Source organism: Xiphophorus couchianus, chromosome 18 (assembly GCF_001444195.1).
Source record: "Xiphophorus couchianus chromosome 18, X_couchianus-1.0, whole genome shotgun sequence".
In the NCBI taxonomy this organism is placed as follows: domain Eukaryota; kingdom Metazoa; phylum Chordata; class Actinopteri; order Cyprinodontiformes; family Poeciliidae; genus Xiphophorus; species Xiphophorus couchianus.
In genome coordinates this window covers 22,616,124-22,634,934 of record NC_040245.1, presented here as the reverse complement: position 1 = coordinate 22,634,934, position 18,811 = coordinate 22,616,124, and the positions used below count along the sequence as shown (strand labels likewise).

Here is an 18,811-nt window from a genome sequence, read left to right as displayed (position 1 = left end):
ACCAGTTAACTAACATGCATGTTTTGGACTGTTTGAAGCTGGAGTACCCTGGAAGAACCCATGCATGCACTAGGAGAACAAGCAATTCCACATAGAGGGAACTTAAGCAACACATGATTAAATTAATACATGTGCACAGGTCATCTGCTTGTTTTACAGGTGTCCCAATTAAACTTCTTCACTTCCGAACGATACCAAAATTGCAGCCTTGTGTATTGGCCGATAAGAAATCAGCACTGATCACAGTGCTAATAATCATTTTGTAGTCTGGAATGTTAGAAAAATCTTAAACCTTTTACAAAACTGTTCTGTTTTTTTATCATTGTTTTTGCTCTTCTCTGCCAAAACAGTTTTTAGTTAAACCCTAGTTAGAACTGACTACCTCTGTTATTGGATGTTTTTTGTAGTTTAAACTCCATATACAACGTCTTCCAATGGTTTCACACTGCCCACTTCTAAAGTATAAAAAAAGTGTTTTTCTCACCTAATTTGAATCCATTTTATTTATGTTATCACAGTCTTGTTCATATCCATGACATGTTCCCACTCTACTATTGTCTTCCAGGCCTGTAAGTTACCCAGAGAACCACTACAACCTGTCTCCTGCAGGAGGCGACAGAGTCCTTCCCTACAGAAACCCCTCTGCCAGCTTCTCTTCGCCCTCCACAGGGCTGGTTGCCCTCTCCGTCATGGGCTCTCCTGGAATGACTCCAGGATCTTTTGTACGCTACAAGCCGTCACCCGACAGGTGCGTACCGGCATGTTTGGGGTTTTCTGTATTCTCTCCTTCATTAAAGCTCATTTGGATCTTGACTGAACACGTCCAATGCTTCCTGTAAAGACTGTTCAGCGTGCTAATGGAAGATTATTTCACTTTAAGGAAGAGGGTGAATAATGTCTGGAGTAAGAAGTGAAATGAACACACTGTCTCTCCCGGAGGAAGAATCTGTTGTGTGGGCGGCTCTTCCTCACAGTGTGGAGGTTGATAACATCTCACCCAACCAGAAAAACGTGTTTATTCAACTGCCAACAGGATGCATAACAACACTTGGAAAACATTTTTTCATCAATTAAATAGAAATTGTTTATTTCAGAAGTATATGTCTTTGGGTTTTTTTTTCGTTGCCTCCATTTTCCCTTGAAATATTAGTAATTAAGTTTACTCATCCAAAACCTTTATGATTTGTTTAGGTTTGGATCAGTACAGCGCCCCCTGCTGCCCTATGAACCGCACTTCAGTGTGGACTTCACTTCTAGTGGAGAGTCTTCCTCAGGGTTCATCAGTCAGGAGAGCACAATGGAGCGCTGCAAAACAGGTATCAAATTCAAACTAAAGACTAAAATTGATTCAGGAGTCTCTTCCTGATGTTTCTCTTTTAGTTGTGCGTACGAAATGATTTCAAGCTAATTTTCTGTGAAGCTGTTTTTTATGTAAGTTGATTATAATTCATACTGATGTGCAACTCTTCCAACCTTGAGATTCTGCTCTCTCCAAGATATCCGCTGTTCAGCATGTAAACAGCATGTTTAAATCTGTAAACCGTGATACTCTCCTCTGCAGACAGGAGCTGTGGGTTGACATCACAGGTCCAACTCTACATTGGTCTTGATCCAACATCTCACATGGAAAAAGTTCCACCAATAACAATATGTTATCTTATGTTGGCCTCTTCTAAGGTGTACTGCAAAGCTCCATTCTCTGAACTCTTTTTATATTTTTTATTACTTTTTTTGTCATAATATTGCTGCTACTTGGCATTATTTTCACATTTGCTTTTAATTTTATCCAGATTTTCACCATGTTTATGTTCCACTGAAAGACACTGGTGAATGTTCAAAGTTTTAATGAGAGCAAGACTAGAGTCATGTGGTTTAGATCCAGCAGCACCTACAGGAGTAGTACATTGATATTTTCATTCTTGCATAAAAAAAAAGAAAATTATCACTTATTTCAGTGTGAGAATGGATCAGCTCCTGTCTTATTTTCTGTGTTTCTTGTGTTTGTTTTTTATGTTATTGTACATCACTTTGCTCAGCTTTGTTGTTTTTAAGGTGCTTTATTTGTAAAGTAGTATGTTACTACTAGGAACGTATTTTAATCAGTTGGATTTCCTGCTACTGCTCCAAGCACAGAGTTTAAATATATGTTTCTGGTGTATGTGAACAATAAAAAATGCCAATTCCTCATTTAATCCATTTACTAAATGAGTGTAAAGAGTCGATATGTCGAGTTCTCAGATTGCGTTGTGAGTAGAACTGCGATATGAGAGGGGCTTTGAGTGATGTTGTGCAGAGGGAGGTCGGTGTTTAAATGTGCCATAAGTATTTAATCCTCTTTGCCAACCATTGCCATTCAGTGTAATTTATTTAATCTTCCATGTGCGTGTTTTCTGTCTAGAGCCCCTCTGGCATGTCCCAGCATCATCGTCTCGAGGACCAGGTGGCGGAGGGGGGCAGAGGAGAATAACCAGACAGGACGTCCCGGCCAAAGACTCTCCGAACAGACACTCAAAGGTCAGATTCATCTTCAGCCGGTTTCATCTGTTCGTCTGTTCCCGGCTTCTTTATCCGACCGGGTTCGCCTAATGTCCCTCCAGGGCGAGGCTCAGTACTCCAGCCACTCCAGCAGCAACACATTGTCCAGCAACGCATCCAGCAGCCACAGCGACGAGCGCTGGTTTGACGGCGGACCTGGAGGAGAGCGGGTAGGCGGCGGGTTTCTTGGCGACCCGGTCGATCCAGACCCAGACCTTCTCAACCAGGGGGGCTCCAATGACAGCGGCATCGACGCCTCCACGCACTACAACAGCAGTCACCGCGGACACAAGACCGGCAGCCAGTCTCACAAACCCATGCATCCCTCGGCGACCTACAGCGGCTTTCCGGAGCTGTCCGTGGGAAGGAGCAACAGCGGAGAGTCGAGGAGACAGGAGTCTTCACCCATTATGCCAGGCGCTGCCAATCAGAACAAAGGGTACCCGACCAAAACGTTCCCGCCTCCCAGCTCCAGCGCTGAAAAAATGGACGCTTTCAAACCGAGGTATGAGTCAAACTGTCATGTTGAATATTGAAAACATTTTAGAGGACTTTTAGTCAAACCGTCTGCATTTTCTTATTGTCTCTAGATGAGCTCCACAGCATGTAGCAGCGTTAATCCTTGTAAAACTTATAGATGATCATGAGATCCATTGCATTAGAGCTGCAATAGATCCAGCCCGACATGAACCACTACAGTTATTCAACACAGACTTAGTGCTGGATTAAAGCAATCTGTATTTAATACCAGAGGGTTACAGGAGGGCCAGTGCTGCAGTCTGTTTCCAGGGAGCTTTTCACCATTTCAGCTGATCTCACAAAAAGGTTTTCCTTTTTTTCTACAATTTAAAAAATAGAAAATGCCTCGATGCAATTTTCTATCGATTAACTAAACTACAAAGTTGCACCTTTAAAGTCTTAGTAAAAAGCAAGGACGGTCTTTTTCAGTCCTTATGCATTGAAAAAACAAAATGTGATCTAAATCAGGTGTTTAAATTAGTTAAATACCACAAAGATGATCACTATATTAGACTATATCCATCTATATACTTGAGTAAATATAATCTTATTTCCTGAATTAATAAGTATGCCCTTACTGTAGAGATGCTGTGCTGCAGAGATTAATTATAACGGCCTAATTAAGACCTACACCTGATTAAAATGCTGTTCATGAATATAAATTAACTGAAACATTATTCGACTTACTAAGTTTGCTGTAGATTAAGAGAAATCTTACAGAATGTTGTTCTAATGTTGTACGCATTTCCTTTCAACAGCTGCTAAGGTGTGTTATCCTATTTTAGTAGGTTCCGAGATATTCTTACAACCTGATATATACTTCTTATTTTCTGTGACTAAATCACATTTTGCACAAAAATAACTTTACAGAATCAACATATTTTATTTTAGCTTTTCTAGCACAACTAAAGACTTACAAATTGTTCAAAGCTGTAAAAATACTATTAGCAGTAAGTGCTCATAACTTGCCATGCATGTATTGTAGGATTATTAAACTCGTCACAGAAGCCCAAGTCCGACCTGACCATTAAACAAATAATTTTGACCCGGCCCAAGATTTTGGTTGGGACTCATAGATCTAAACTCTAACAGTGAGTGAAATATTTTCCTGTCTGTGTTCAAAGGGCCTTCACACCGCAGGGCTTCAAGACGCCGGCAGCGGAGAAAGCGCGGCCCGTCCGAGCTTCTACGACAACGCCCACCTCGGGTCAGATGGGCTCCACCGCTTTGTCTAGTTCCGCCCCCAAGGAGTTTTACGGGAAGAGCAAATCGAGAAGTCATCAGACAGAAGAGACCAGTGCATCATCTTCAAACATGACCAACACTTCCAATTCTGAGAGCAACAACAAGAAGTAAGTCCGACTCTGTGGACTCTGGTCGGCTTTGAGTTGCTGCTGTCTGTGAACACAAAGAGGAATAAAATGGCTTCACAGCCGTCTAAATAAGGCTGGCTGTATGAAATTTCAGCTTTAAATAGTTACTTTCTATTCTCTGTGGTGAGATGCTTCAAGATGCTTGTGATCAAGAAAACCAAGTTAACCTTTTGCTGTATTTCAGCAGGCTGGTGGATACGAATTCAAAGAACGTGTTTGGGCAGCCTCGGCTCCGAGCGTCGCTGAGAGACCTCCGGTCTCCACGTCGGATGTACAAGAGCACCATCGAAGACGACCTGAAGAAACTGATCATAATGGACAACCCCGGAGAGACGCCACCGTCCGACCCGGTAAGAAGCACGCCTTGGCGCTGCTCTTCTGCTTTGTCTTCCTCTGCGCGTCTCTGACCGCCAAGCCTCGTCTTCCTCCAGTCTCCCAGGCTCACCCTGCAGCGCACCTTTTCAGACGAGTCCCTGTGCAGCGGGCGCAGAGACGCCGCCTTCGCCTGCTCCGAGAACCAAACCACCTCCAGCGACGTGCTGTTCACCTGCACGCTGCCCACACGCAAACACTCGAGCTCCTCCAACAACTCCAGCCACTCGCATAGCAAGAAGAGTGAGTTTCAGAGCTGAACGTACCGCCTGCCAGGGTTCGTCCTGTAGCTCATCGCTTCCTCTCTCTTTCTCCCCTCAGTGCCGCTGTCCGCGTCGGAGTTATCCCTGACGGAAGCGAGAGACAAAGTTCCTCCTCTAAGGAGGCACGACCCGGGGCTGATGCCGCTCCCCGACACGGCCAGTGGACTGGAGTGGTCCAGCCTGGTCAACGCCGCAAAAGCCTTTGAAGGTGAGACAAGTACTTTTTTTCCCACTTTTTTTTTTATTACACAAACTTCAATGCATTGAATTGAAAGTGGAATGAAAATGACATATGACTTTCCATTTTTCACATGAAAGCGGGAAATGCATTTGAGTTGAGCCCCTTTTACCCCGACACCTTTAACACCCGACTTAGCACTTTAAATCGGGTGTTAAACTTGTTTTTATTTTGGGCTATAATAAGATTATGAATGTCATGAAGGGCCAGTTGATGTGAATGTATTTATGAAACCCATTAACAAAATACTAACAGCTGTTTCTTCTAAAAATGTTCACACCGATTAGTCCCTTAAGGTTTTCACAATTGTTTATATGATCACAGATTTTGTTGAAATATTTGCAAAAGAATTTTGCAAATATTTGTGTTTATATGCAACAGTAAATGTGACTTTTTATTGCTCGCCACATCAACCATGATATATAACTTGACACCAGATAAGGCTGATCAGCGGTGTCGTAAAATTAAGAAATACTGCCACCTGCAGGTGGGAGTTAGCATCACTTAAAGCCTGTGTTTTGTTTTTTTCTTACATTTTTGCTGAAAAGCTTCAATTAACTCATGGTTATAATTTCACATGGAAAAATGGGGGGATGTTTTCCAAGATCACAGGATTGTGAAAAGCCAGAGGGACTGATCACTTGCATAGGAAAAAGAGTCTGGAGTGAAGCAGGCCGCATAAAAAAAATATGGTGGCCCCTTGAGTTGGGCATATATGAGCCTTAAATGCAATCAAGGTAAAGGTCAGAAAGGAAGTATAACACATGGTATGTTAAATAAAAAAATATCCCAGCAGCTTTGTTCAATGCATTACCTGAAAATGGAAAGAGATATAGCAGGAGTTCAAACCTACCAAGACACCATCTCTTTCTAAACCGACATGCAGAAAAGAAAGGAGACCAAGAGAGTCGTCGTAACTCTGCAGTTTGGTTTCACCCTTAGACCTCACAGTAGTGCAGTTATGTTGGTCAAGCACTTATGCTAATAAAATACAATAAAGCTAAATAAGTATGACTAATTTTGGAAGGCTCTGTGAAACAAAACTCTTGGGAAAAAGAAGTGGTCTAGGCATTCATCGTCGTCTCTGCTTCCCAATCCCTGTTCCTTTACTTGGTCTGTCTGCTCTCCCTCGAGAGCCACAAAGCAAACCAACAACTGGCAGACGCTTGATCCTTACCTGCTGTCAGCTCCACCTGTGAAGATCACTGCGCCTCCTCTCTGTGTAAAAAACAAAGGAGTCTTTGACGCAGCTAGAAAGCTGCTCTCAATGATCCTCATCACTTCATTTGTTCTTTTTTTGTCTGTCTTGGTGTGTTTTATTTTTATTCTGTGTCACAATGGGAGATCTTTGTGCTGTTTATCTGTGAAGAATTTATATAAATAGATTCTACTCTCTCATCGCAGCACAAAGAGCCGTCTCCCTGTTCTCACTGAACGAACCGCAGCTTGGAGGTCCAGAAGCGAGACCGACCGCCAGTCCGGTTCAGTTCAACACTCCTCAGACGCCGCGGACCACACCGACGTTCAGCGGGTGGGTCTCCTCTCCCTCTGGAATCAATTCTATTGAAATGGTTAGGGTTTGTCGTGCTGCCACCTGGTGGTAGTTTGCTTTATTGGCTTGGTTCTCATTTGGAAATGCTGTGTCTTAGAGACAACTTCAGCTACTCGTGCTTCAAAAGAACTAAAGATGAAAATGAAAACCTCTTTAGGAAATGCAGGTTACTAGGAGAACCTTTGATTTGCTAGTGATGTGGCAGTAACATTTGCTGTGTGTGCTTCCAGAGATGAGGTGCCCAATGACATGTCGGGTCGGCTCTACCAGCTTGAGGTGATGCTAAAACAGCTGAACAATGATCTGGAGAAGGTAAGACTTGATGAGGAGGTAAATAGAAGTAAATACAGAGCAATCGTGGAAGAAAACCTGTTAAAGCTGCAGAAGGCCTGAGAGTGATGTTGGAAGGCCAACTTCCAGCAGATAGGATGGTCCAGTCAAAGTCCAGGCCTAAATTCAGTCGCAGGTCTGTGGCAAATTGTGAAAACCGATGTAACGCTTGAGATATTTTTGCAAAGTTGTGTGGGTAAAAATTTCCATCTCTTGATTCAAGATTTGTGTGGGTGCTTGAAATCTTTGGGAAAGTTTGAATTTCAATGTCATGTTTTCAAAGGTTTGGAAAGTGATTGACTTTCCAAACTTAATGTTTGACTAGAAGCCTAAATTTTGAAAGTGTTATTTACAGTTGGAACCAGATATTAAAGGCACTTAACAAAAACACAAACACGTGTTTTTTGTTGTTTTAGGCCCGATACAATTATCAACATTATTTCTATTTGCTTGCACTTATTACCTAGAAATTGTTTGAGGTTTTTTGTTCTGTAACTTCATTTGTATATTATGTTTAAGCATTTACCTTTAACAGGAAGGTTACTTACGTCAACATGATTTGTTTGGATTATTTCAATATAGTGATTATAATTTCCAATGTTTTAAATATTTATTAATTTTCGAAGTAAAGGTAGTCTAACATATTAGACGTTAAACAACGTTATTGAAATTGGAGGATTTTCTTTTTGTTAAATTAGTGTTTGGTTCTCATATCAGTCAGGTGTGTAAGAAAAACGATTCAAAACATAAAAAAATTGTTATATTTTATTTTACCCTGTTCCTGCTGTGGAATACTATCACAATATATTGATAACAATAATAATGATATCATATAATCATGAATTGAAACCGTCTCAGTTCATTTGTATTGTTTTAACTCCAAAGTTTTAACTGCTTGAATTTTACTGTGGGAAGTGTATGAGCCCTGTGTGTGATGCTGGTAGCCGCTTGCAGCTGTTTCTGCAAAATATTGGCTCAGGAGTGTTGCAAACAAATTAATTTTTAATATACCAAAAAATAAATAACTTTCCCTCCCCTATCCAACGATTCACTACTTTCTCATGGGTTCTCAGCAGGAACATCATTTCTTTGTTGTTGTTTTTTTTTCCCCCCCCAGGAGAAGCAGGATAAAGTCGTCCTGCTGGCAGAGATGGCGAACCTGAGAGAAAACAACCAGCGGCTGCAGGAGGAGAGTCTAACAGCCAGCGAGCAGCTGCGCAAGTTCAACGTGCTTTTCACCAACCTCAAGACCGGAAGTGACCATGAGACTCAGCCTGTGACGCAGGACGCCAGCTCCCAACGGGAGTGACGGACCGGAACCAAACGGGAGGGGCGCGGGCGGGTGTATTTAGCTACCCAGTGGGACTGCCTTAAACCAGAGACCGTGAGAACAGACCACCTGGACTTGTAAACATGCTGCTCTCCCAGAGAGTCTGCACCTGTGTGTACTCTGAGCCCGTTTATTTTTCTAAACTGAAGTGAAAACATCTCATTGGACTCGTGATGCTACTATGCCGGAGGAGCAAGCAGGAGAAGACTGTTTTAGAGAACACTACGTCACCTGGAGAGGCCTAATACTGTTTCTGCAGCAAATCAGCCAAAAAAAAAAACAAAACAAGAGACACTGCATCTCCCAGAATGCACTACACATTGTGGAAGCTCTACAGGTATGATTATACAGACACCTGTGCGGTCAAATTCTCATCATCAACGTCAAACTAATATACTAAAGAGAGAGGTGTGAGTGTGGTGTTAAACTCCTTAGAGGCACTAAAGTGTTTGTGCTTGATGCACCTGGCATTTAATTCCTCTAGTGTGTGTGTGTGTGTGTGAGTGTGTGTGTGTGTGTGAGAGAAAAGTGACAAACAAACTTGTTTACTGTAATATAAACCGTTCAGGCTCTGTTCTCCGTTAACAAGGATTGACTGTGGCTCTCAGATGTGAACCGAACCCCCGTCGTCGTTCTGATCTGGGATGATGTCATAAAACTAAACTCAGTGAAACAATAACATCATATCTTCTAGGTTTGACTCCCTGCTTTAGCAGAACCTGATCATCTCAGATCCAAACCCTCTGGACCTTTGTTTTAACCTCAGTTACTACAGTGTGTCTCTTAAAGAACAGCCATGACATTTTGAGAGTTATGCTTTCATTTGGAGACCCAATCTATAGCGATGAAAAAGATAATATTTTGTCATTTTATAAATAAGATAAATTGACTATAAATTATTTCACTTCTAGTTCTATTTTAAAGGGGGAGGTGTTATGTAAAATTAACTTTTTTGAACTTTATATCATCATGTTATTCCCTCAACAAAAACATACCCGAAGTGTTGCTTTGATTCTTTCGTGCACGTTCTATGAAACCTTCAATCTCTGATGGCAGCTGTTCAGGGCGTCTATAAACGCTTGGTTTGACAAAGCTCCGCCCCTTTCCACAGAGCTCCACCCATTTCCACAAAGCTCCTCCTTGGAGCTGCACTCACCAGCTGAGCTTCAGCCTCCTAAGAACTGCATAATGAGGAACACTGTTGTGATGACGTGCTGGAGGTGGAGTGTCGGGAAGAGCAGCATCTTCTTAAAGAGACAGTGGCCCAATAACAACAGAGTGGCCCAGTTGTTATTGGGCAACTCTGTTGTACTATAAAAGGGCAGTGTGTGCCTGAAAAATACATAATGCCTCCCTTTAAATTTTTATTTTCAAGCCAGTAAATGTTGGATCCGTTTGAAAAACTATTTTTTAAGGTGAAACCTCCTTGTGACTTCTCAGGAGAAAAAATTAGCCTAATCCCTCAAAATGTCAACCTGTCCCTTTAATTTGTCAAAATGAAGCTCTGTCGCCCTGGACATGTAGTGGCAGGAAGTATCTACTGCACGTGAAAATTCACTGAACAACACTATGTGTGAACAGGTGCCTCTCAGTAAACTAAGATATTGTCAAAAAGTTCATTTATCACAGTGATCTCCTTTAAAAAGCTATGTTTATTACTCAGAGTGATCTATTTTATTCCTGATCGATTTCATGGATGCAACATGAAGCTAAAAAAAATACCAACTAAGTCTGTCTCAGAGAATTCAAAAATAACAATTAAAAAAAGACTAAAGCAATTTTAATTTCAAAACGTTTTCTCCTGGCTGCAGTCATCGTCTGTAGGATGCTCGAGTGCTGCAAGCATAGAAATAGAAAGTTAAGTGGAAGAAAAAAGTGTGGAAGACAAACATGTCTGAGTTTCACTTTTTGAAATTTAATAATATTCTAATTTACTGAGAGGCCTCGTTTGTTTGTGTGTGTGTGTGTGTGTGTGTGTGTGTGTGTGTGTGTGAGAACCCCCCTCCATATGCTACAATGAACCCAAATAAACAAAAACACTTTATACACCCAGCCTCCCTAATATTGTGTACTATAGCTATTTTCCTACAGAAGAGTGTGTTTTTAGGATCCCTGGTACTTTATGGACACTCTATCCTAGCAGAGGATAAATCTGAGATATTTCTGATGAAAACGTAAATGTACTTCTTTACTGAATTTTCCAACCCTCTCAGGTTCTTTGATGCTGTTTAGCGCTACATCTCCACCATCAGAGACGATGTGCTGCTGTTTATACTGTTTTAGGCGTCCCTTTAATATTTCTGGGTTGAAGGACTTTTTAAAGACGGCGTTGGAGCCGACCAGTCTGGGAAATAGCTTAGTTTGTTTGCATATATAATCTACAAATTTAAGGGCAAATACGGACTTGTTTATCAACAGCTTACTAATTATTCTCCATGAGACGACAAAGTGCAAAGGCTGTGATAAGTTCACATTTTTCCTGCCCACTCGCTGTTTGAAACATGACTTGGAATGAGACAAAAGGTTTTCCTTCCGCTTGTCTGTTGCGTAGAAAGTACAGCTTTAGCTCTGATGTTGCTGACCATCTGAGGTCCAACACTTTGACCGATCAGATGGCAGCCATTTTGGCCTGGAAGCAGCTTCAGCCCTCATAGTGAAGGACACCATCCTGTAGAAAACTTTTTTTTTTTTTCACTCAGCTTTGTGGATGTCGCCCTAACTTTAGTCTTAATTTCCTGTTTGCTTTTGTAAAATGGTTGCAGTTTCTTATTTTCTCTCTCTATATATATATATATATTAACAAATATAAATCATGCTATGAATAATTTTTAAGCTATTTAAAGCATACACAACTCCCCAACCCATGTTGAACACGGCAGTGATGCATCATTATTATTGGTAATTTTGTTTTAATGTTAAATATTTTTGTAATTTATTTTTTAACCCGTTGGCCACTGTTGCAGAATAGTGAGGAGAGAAGGTACTGTGTTTTAAACGTGCTGTTTTACCTCTGATTTCGTTTGATGCCTCTGTGTATCAGGGCTTCTTTCAGCCTAAACAAAGCCTTCTGGATTTCTTTGTAATAACTTGTAAATTGTAAATTATGTTTTCATTATTTTATAAAAAAAAAAAAATTAAACTATATGAAAACTTGTTTGTCTTTTTCCTTAAGATATGCAATCTTTTTTTTCATTCCTTATTAAAAGTATCAGAGCTTTTTTTTTTCCTTAGTTCAAGTTGAGAGTGTATTTTTCTATTTAAAAATTTAAAAAAATCTGACTTCTAGATTACGTCTTTTTTGTATAATTTGATGCAGAAATGTTTGTGGTAAAACTAGAGAACTGCAGCCAGTTTAAGAAAACTCATGGTTGCTGGAGAAATTTACACCGCATCACATCTGGAACATGAACACAACTTCATTTTAGATATTTAATGTGGACAAGGAGGGATTACCGAAAAATATTTTTCAAACATTTCTCCATACTTGCCAAACCTGGTAAAAAATCAGCCTCTTGTGTCTCGCCGTTTTGGCCGGAAAACTACGGTACTTTTACCGCTCTTTCCCGCCGTGCTCCCGCATTAGAACATAATTAGGTCCATCACTGCCCTCCCTGTCAACGTCGATTCAATATTTAGAAGCGTGGCTAAGACGGACTGAACAGTGCAGAAAGATGACGGCATCGTTCACAACTTGTGTTCGCTGATTGGCCCGGTTGCAATTTTACCGGAGAAATCCACTTCAATGGAAGAAAAGAAAAGCCCATACGGAGCACTGAAGGGAGATGAGACGGCGTGGGAACGCCACGGCCAGGCCAACACTTACCCAGACCTACAAAAAGCCTTTGAATGAAGAGATCTGGTTGAATCTCCTCATCATTCATGTCTCTGCAGGCCTGGTAACATGTCATTCATTTGGTCCAGGACTGGATCTGAAAGTTGGATCATACTTCTTAAGGACCGGGGTTGGACACTCCTGCCTTAACGCATCCAACTCATCATCCAACATAAACATTTAGTGTTTAAGAAGACAAAAGAAAACCAGTTGCAATTTTTTTTTTTATTTTATAAAAAACAAAATTAACACCTTAAGTCCCTCTAGGTGTTAAGAGGGTCTTAACACAAACTGGAGAAATCTAGTCAGGTTTAAAGGGTTAAGACTAGGTAATTGACCTCAAGTTCATTTGAAACCCAAATGATCAAGTATGATCTTTCCAGCTGCTCAAGTCCCAGCAGGTTTGTTTCCAGGACAGACGGAGCTCTAAGAGCCACACATGAGGCACTCGTCTCTGTTCTCCAGAGAGCAAACCATGGCCGCCTTGTTCCTCTCCTTGATCTCCTGCTCGGAGGCCTTGCTCTGCTGCACCTCCTTCAGCTTCTCCTTGTTCAGGGTGAACTGGATGGGGTTGGCGGCGGGCTTCGTCCTCAGGTAGTACATTCCCGTCTTCAAACCCTGTTATTAAGAAATAAACGCTGTGAATTCAGCCTTCCTATTGCCAGACGCAGCTGAAAGCAGATATTTATGAACAATTTCTCAGTTTGTTTCTTGATCAGTTAAGATTAATAAGGTTATTTTGATTTGCTAAGTGTGAGAACAGCAGAGCGACATCAACTACTTAAGGACCAGTCCTGGTTCCTGACACCAAGAAAGTTGCACAGATTTCTGTTTCAATTTTTGCTGACATTTTGGATCTCAAGCTTCTTCCTTCTTCTGGAAGTTTGGCCCATTTCTCCTGACAGAACTGGAGAAATCTAGTCAGGTTTAAAGGGTTAAGACTGGGTCATTGACCTCAAGTGCATTTGAAACCCCAAAAAATGATAATTACAAGGTAAGAAAACTTAAATTCGTTATTTTAACTAACTTTTTCCCTAAAACAGGAAGCTTTCAGTTTGATTCAATATTGAACAGTGAGAACAAACAAGAAAGTTCTGTAAATTTATAACATCTGGTTTTAAGAGCAGCGTCTCTCTGGCCTCAGTGGGAGGTGTGACTCGCCTGCTTCCAGCCGAAGAAGTGCATGCTGGTCAGTTTTCCGTAGTTTGGCTCAGCGATATGGATGTTCAGCGACTGGCTCTGGTCGATGAAGGCTCCACGGTCTGCCGCCATCTTCAGCACGGTCTTCTGGGAGATTTCCCAAACGGTTTTATACAGCTGCTTCAGATCATCTGGGATCTCGCTGATGTCCTGTCAAAATTAAACGACAATCTTTATTAGCAGAGCTGAAGCTGAGAACGGTTCACGTCGCGGTGAGCCGACCGTCACCTGGATGGATCCGTTGTTTGCGATCAGCTTGTTCTTCATCTCCTCGTTCCACAGGCCGCGCTCCGTCAGATCCTTGAGGAGGTGAGGGTTGACAATCTGGAACTCTCCGGACAGCACCCTGCGGGTGTAGATGTTGCTGGTGTACGCCTCGATGGACTCGTTGTTGCCCAGGATCTGGGCGGTGGAGGCCGTGGGCATGGGCGCCAGCAGCAGGCTGTTCCTCACGCCGTGTTTGCCGATCTTTTCCTTCAGCAGCTTCCAGTCCCAAAGGTCGGTCGGCGTCTTCTCCCACATGTCGTACTGGAGGATGCCCTTGCTGACGGGCGAGCCCTCGTACGTCTCGTAGGGGCCGAGCTCTGCGGCGAGCTCGCAGCTGGCCTCCAGGGCGGCGTGGTAGATGGTCTCGAAGATCTGGATGTTGAGCAGCTGAGCTTCGGGACTTTCGAACGGGTGCCGCATCAGGATGAAGGCGTCGGCCAGACCCTGGACGCCGATCCCGATCGGCCTGTGGCGCTTGTTGGAAGTCTCAGCTTCAGGAACCGGGTAGTAGTTGATGTCGATGATCTTGTTGAGGTTTTTCACAATTACCTTGGTGACGGAGGCCAGCTTCTTGAAGTCGAAAGTCCGCTCTGGCGTGACGTACATGTTGAGGGCGATGGAGGCCAGGTTGCAGACGGCCACCTCGTCCTTGCTGGTGTACTCCACCACCTCCGTGCAGAGGTTGCTGCACTTGATGGTGCCCAGGTTCTGCTGGTTGCTCTTCCGGTTGCAAGCGTCCTTGTAGAGCATGTAGGGGGTCCCGGTTTCGGTCTGGGACTCGATGATGGCGTACCAGAGCTGCTGCGCCTTCACCACCCTCTTCACTCTCCCTTCCTTCTCATATTTGGTGTAGAGCTTCTCGAACTCCTCTCCCCAGCACTCGTCCAGCCCAGGACACTCGCTGGGACACATCAAGGACCAGTCCTGGTTGCTCTCCACTCTCTTCATGAACAGGTCAGGGATCCACAAGGCGTAGAAAAGGTCTCTGGCTCTCTGCTCCTCCTTTCCTGTGTTCTTCTTCAGCTCCAGGAAGTCGAACACGTCGAAGTGCCATGGCTCCAGGTACATGGCGAAGGCCCCGGGTCTCTTGTTGCCGCCCTGGTCGACGTACCGAGCGGTGTTGTTGTAAACTCTCAGCATCGGCACCAACCCGTTGGAGTTGCCGTTGGTGCCTGCGATGTAGCTTCCCGTCGATCGGATGCAGCTCACCGCCACGCCTATCCCGCCAGCGGACTTGGAAATGAGCGCACACTGCTTCAGGGTGTCGTAGATGCCTTCGATGCTGTCGTCCTTCATGGCGAGCAGGAAGCAACTGGACAGCTGCGGCCGGTTGGTCCCGGCGTTGAAGAGGGTCGGAGAGGCGTGGGTGAACCACTTCTCCGACAGGAGGTTGTAGGTCTCGACGGCGGCGTCGATGTCTCGCCCGTGAATCCCAACCGACACCCTCATGAGCATGTGCTGCGGTCGCTCGGCCACTTTCCCGTTGATCTTCAGCAGGTAGGAACGCTCCAGAGTCTTGAAGCCGAAGAAGTTGTAGGAAAAATCTCTGTCGTAAATGATGGAGGAGTTGAGGCGGTCCTTGTTTTCCATGACGATGTCGAGCGTCTGCTTGGAGATCATGGGAGAGTGGCGTTTGTTCAGAGGGTTGACATAGGCGAACAGGTCCTCCATCACCTCGCTGAACACCTTCTTGGTCTCCTTATGCAGGTTGGAGACGGCAATCCTCGCGGCCAGGATGGCGTAGTCGGGGTGTTTGGTCGTCAGGGTGGCCGCGATCTCCGCCGCTAGCGTGTCTAGCTCCACGGTGGTGACGCCGCTGTACAAGCCCTGTATCACCTTCATGGTGATCTGAGCCGGATCCACAAAGTCCGGGTTCAGGCCGTAGCAAAGCTTCTGGATGCGGGAGGTGATTTTATCAAACATGACGCGCTCCTGGCGCCCATCTGGGGAAAAACAACAACAACAAAAAATACAAGAACCAAGACAGTTTTCTGTTAAATCAAGAACCAAATTCTGTCAAATGGAGCTTTTTCTTAAAAAAAAAAAAAAAAAAACGAATTAAAAAAAAAACATCGTTGAGATTCTGGATTTAAACAATGTGCAAAGAAGACGCATGACTGAAGACCAATTTTTGTTAATTGACCATCATATCAATCCAGGTTCTGTTGACTGTAACTTACAGAGGAATGGTTCCTCTCCACAGTTGCCCTATACTTCCTCACAATGAGGGTTTGCCTGTGTATTCGGCTTAGATTGTTTTTTTTTTTAAATAAGCCGCAATAATTTAGACAAATTTAGATAAGACTGGACAGCGAGTAATTGGACCTGAAACTGTTTACATGCCTGGACTCAACCAGATTCCTATAATTTGTTTGGTCTAAAATGGGATCTGTCACTGGACCCAAATTAGTAGCTCTAAGTTAAATTTGCACATAAACTGAACTAGACATACCGTAGCCATTTAACTATTAGACTTATTCTCCTGGCTATCATAAATCTGCTACACCCAATTTATCTGTCAGAGTCCAAATTAACACAGCAAGGAAGATACTATCAATCATTTACTGAATCCAATTAATTATCTATAACTTAGCAGAACTTATAAAAGCAGCGGCAAAAAAGGGTAACAATTATATAAAACAAATGCCATCACATTTTCAGCCTAGTAACTCATTTATATAAAAGGGATTGTAAAAAAAAAACATAAACCATGTAGTTTAGTGTCTAAAAATGTTTTAAACATAAAAAACAGCATATTTTTTCCTGATTTATTTAAGTAAATTGTGAAGAATCATCCTGGGATTTGTTTTTTACACCGAAAATAAACTGCCTACAGCAGTCAAAACCCTTCTAACCTTACTATTTAAAATCTTTACCACAGTAATATAGGGCTTGAGTCGTAGATCTGGACTTCAAAACTTTCTAAATCCGCCCGTTTCTGTCTAAACCCAGCCGGTCCAGACCAGCCAGGTCCATTCTGACTCCCATCCACTTTCTGTACACCAGCAGAAGTGATGGTGTCCATCTCCAGCTAACGTTTCGGCCTACGGAGAATTTAGAGACCAATTAATCAGACGGTCATGTTTCTGGACTGTGGGAGGAAGCCGGAGTACCTGGAGAGAACCCACGCAGGCCGGGAATTGAACCAAGGACCTTCTTGCTGCAAGGCAACACAGTGCAGCCCCCATTCTGACTTAAATGGATAATTAACCTTCATTTCTGGCGCCATTTGAAACAAAGGTTCATTTCTGGCTGCGTAAACAAAACCAATAGAGCTCAAACCACTTATCCAAGTGTGCTTGTTGAGGAAATGTAAAAATTGTCCGCTAGTTTGCCTCCTATGCTGAAGTTTACTGTTAAGTTTAGCATGCTAGCTAGTTAGCTCAGACAGATTAAAATCCCCCCACAGCCTGGAAGTACAACTGTTACTGTTAAACCTCCTCATCAAATAGACGCAGAGCCAACATCAGAGTCGCGATCATTCCTTAATCTTATGAACAGCTGACGGCTAAAGCAGCAAAGCTACCAGAGGTCGAGCTAACAAAACTCACCTCTTTTGACCACGAACATCATGGTGAAAGGTGATGTTTCCCGTCTCCTGGGTCAGCGGCACACACAAGCAGAACCTCTTCTCGGTGTCACGGTGCGCAGGGAGACGCAGGACCCTCAGCTTGGCAGAACAGAACCGCGAAAGACTTCTCGAGTTCCCGCTAACGCTGCCTGTGCAGGGAATGCGTAGGGACAGGAGTTTGGACCAATCAGCGGCGGTGATTGGTCCAAATCACGGAAGAGGATCTGCCATCCTCTTCCGTGATTGGAAGAAGGTCCCATTCCCGCCACGGAAGTTCCTCCGTGGGGGGAATGATCAATTTTTGTTTCTTCCGTTCTTCACGAACAAGAATATAAAGAAAAACAAGAGCGCCTCGTTACTACTGATTTATAAAACACGCACCAGTTAGTTTTATAGCTAACTTCTAAGAAAGAAACAAACAAAGAGGGGAAAAGAGGAGCACATTGAAGGTCAGTTCTCTTGGATCTTAAATAAAGTCAAATTTGCATTTATGCAGGAACTAGGAACCTCTCTGCTGTGAAGTGGTCCACAGCTGTGTTGTTGAGGACGTCCAGAGGAGCCCACCCTCACCTTCACTGAGACCAGAATCTGTTAATCATTAGAAACTTGCATTCTAACTTTTTTTTAAAAAAAAGGTGTGATTGCATACTTTTAATTTTAAATTAAATGCTCAAACATTATTGATTTTATATTTTTGATATATTGTGTTTCTAATTTGTTCCTTGTGGAAATAAAAACAGTTAAGTAAATTAAGTGTGGTGTATTTTTTGTCAGCACCATAGCTTGAATAAACAAAACAAGTATCTCGCCGCCACATAAGACAGTTGTGATTTTATGTTTTGGAACTTTGACTGTTGTATGTTCATAATTTAACATTTTTAAAATAATAATAATTTCCGCTTATTTATGTAGTGTCATTTTGCAACAAATATCATATCAGGACATTTTGCATGACAAGCCAATTCAGTTAATATCCATTTTTAAAGTGATATATAATCAAAGCAATTATATACAGTGCAATTATTTAGGACTGAAATGCAAGTTATTCAGGTGAAAAAACAACTTCTGTTACTTATTAATTGAACCGTCTTACATATCCTCGTACATATCCACTAATGCTGCTGCCATTCCATTTTGTAACACAGTTTAGTTTTTCTTTACCGTAAGAAGCAAACCGGTGCCAGTGGTTTTGTGTTGTGTGTCTCCTCTGTCCTCCCATCCCCCGGTCAGTCGCACCAGATGGCAGCTCTGTGGGTTCAGCTGCAGGTTCCCACAGGTCAATCATAGGTCAATGTCTGAATATGAGTTAGAAATGCTTTTCTTACAAATTGCTTTGAGGGAATATGTGCTGTGAAATGGTACCAAGAAAAATGAATTAAAGATTTATTCATGAATCATTAAACAGGTGGTCGAGAAGTCCATCGGTTGT

The 18,811-nt window shown here is 42.8% G+C and overlaps 2 protein-coding genes across 8 annotated transcripts in view; one reads left to right on the top strand and one right to left on the bottom strand.

The window, feature by feature from the left end:
• Nucleotides 1–11,665, top strand: part of sipa1l3 (signal-induced proliferation-associated 1 like 3) — an 84,655-nt gene extending 72,990 nt beyond the window's left edge. For 2 of the 5 annotated variants that reach the window (XM_027999067.1, XM_027999068.1), the window contains 11 exons: nt 566–748; nt 1,192–1,316; nt 2,399–2,514; nt 2,598–3,040; nt 4,179–4,406; nt 4,612–4,777; nt 4,859–5,042; nt 5,121–5,270; nt 6,705–6,831; nt 7,083–7,164; nt 8,300–11,665. In XM_027999067.1, the coding sequence (XP_027854868.1) occupies nt 566–748; nt 1,192–1,316; nt 2,399–2,514; nt 2,598–3,040; nt 4,179–4,406; nt 4,612–4,777; nt 4,859–5,042; nt 5,121–5,270; nt 6,705–6,831; nt 7,083–7,164; nt 8,300–8,491 (1,996 nt within the window). In that variant the 3' untranslated portion in view covers nt 8,492–11,665. Of the gene's footprint in view, nt 1–565; nt 749–1,191; nt 1,317–2,398; nt 2,515–2,597; nt 3,041–4,178; nt 4,411–4,611; nt 4,778–4,858; nt 5,043–5,120; nt 5,271–6,704; nt 6,832–7,082; nt 7,165–8,299 lie in introns of those variants that run through there. The other 3 variants (XM_027999069.1, XM_027999071.1, XM_027999070.1) reach the window with 3 other exon arrangements.
• On the bottom strand, nt 226–17,947 carry LOC114133288 (ribonucleoside-diphosphate reductase large subunit). 3 transcript variants are annotated; one of them, XR_003593147.1, is made up of 5 exons: nt 17,363–17,648; nt 13,773–15,754; nt 13,506–13,694; nt 12,631–12,962; nt 226–236 (listed from the first exon to the last, which is right to left on the bottom strand). XR_003593147.1 is itself a non-coding variant. In XM_027999073.1 (5 exons), the coding sequence occupies exons 2-5, from the start codon at nt 17,382–17,384 to the stop codon at nt 12,771–12,773; spliced, it is 2,385 nt and encodes a 794-aa protein (XP_027854874.1). In that variant the 5' UTR covers nt 17,385–17,527; nt 17,890–17,947; the 3' UTR covers nt 12,550–12,770. The 3 variants fall into 3 exon arrangements, 2 of the variants coding, with proteins under 2 accessions (XP_027854874.1, XP_027854873.1); XM_027999073.1 differs by lacking the exon at nt 226–236 and adding an exon at nt 17,890–17,947 and having other exon boundaries at nt 12,550–12,962; nt 17,363–17,527; XM_027999072.1 differs by lacking the exon at nt 226–236 and having other exon boundaries at nt 12,550–12,962.
• Nucleotides 17,948–18,811: the final 864 nt, after the last annotated feature.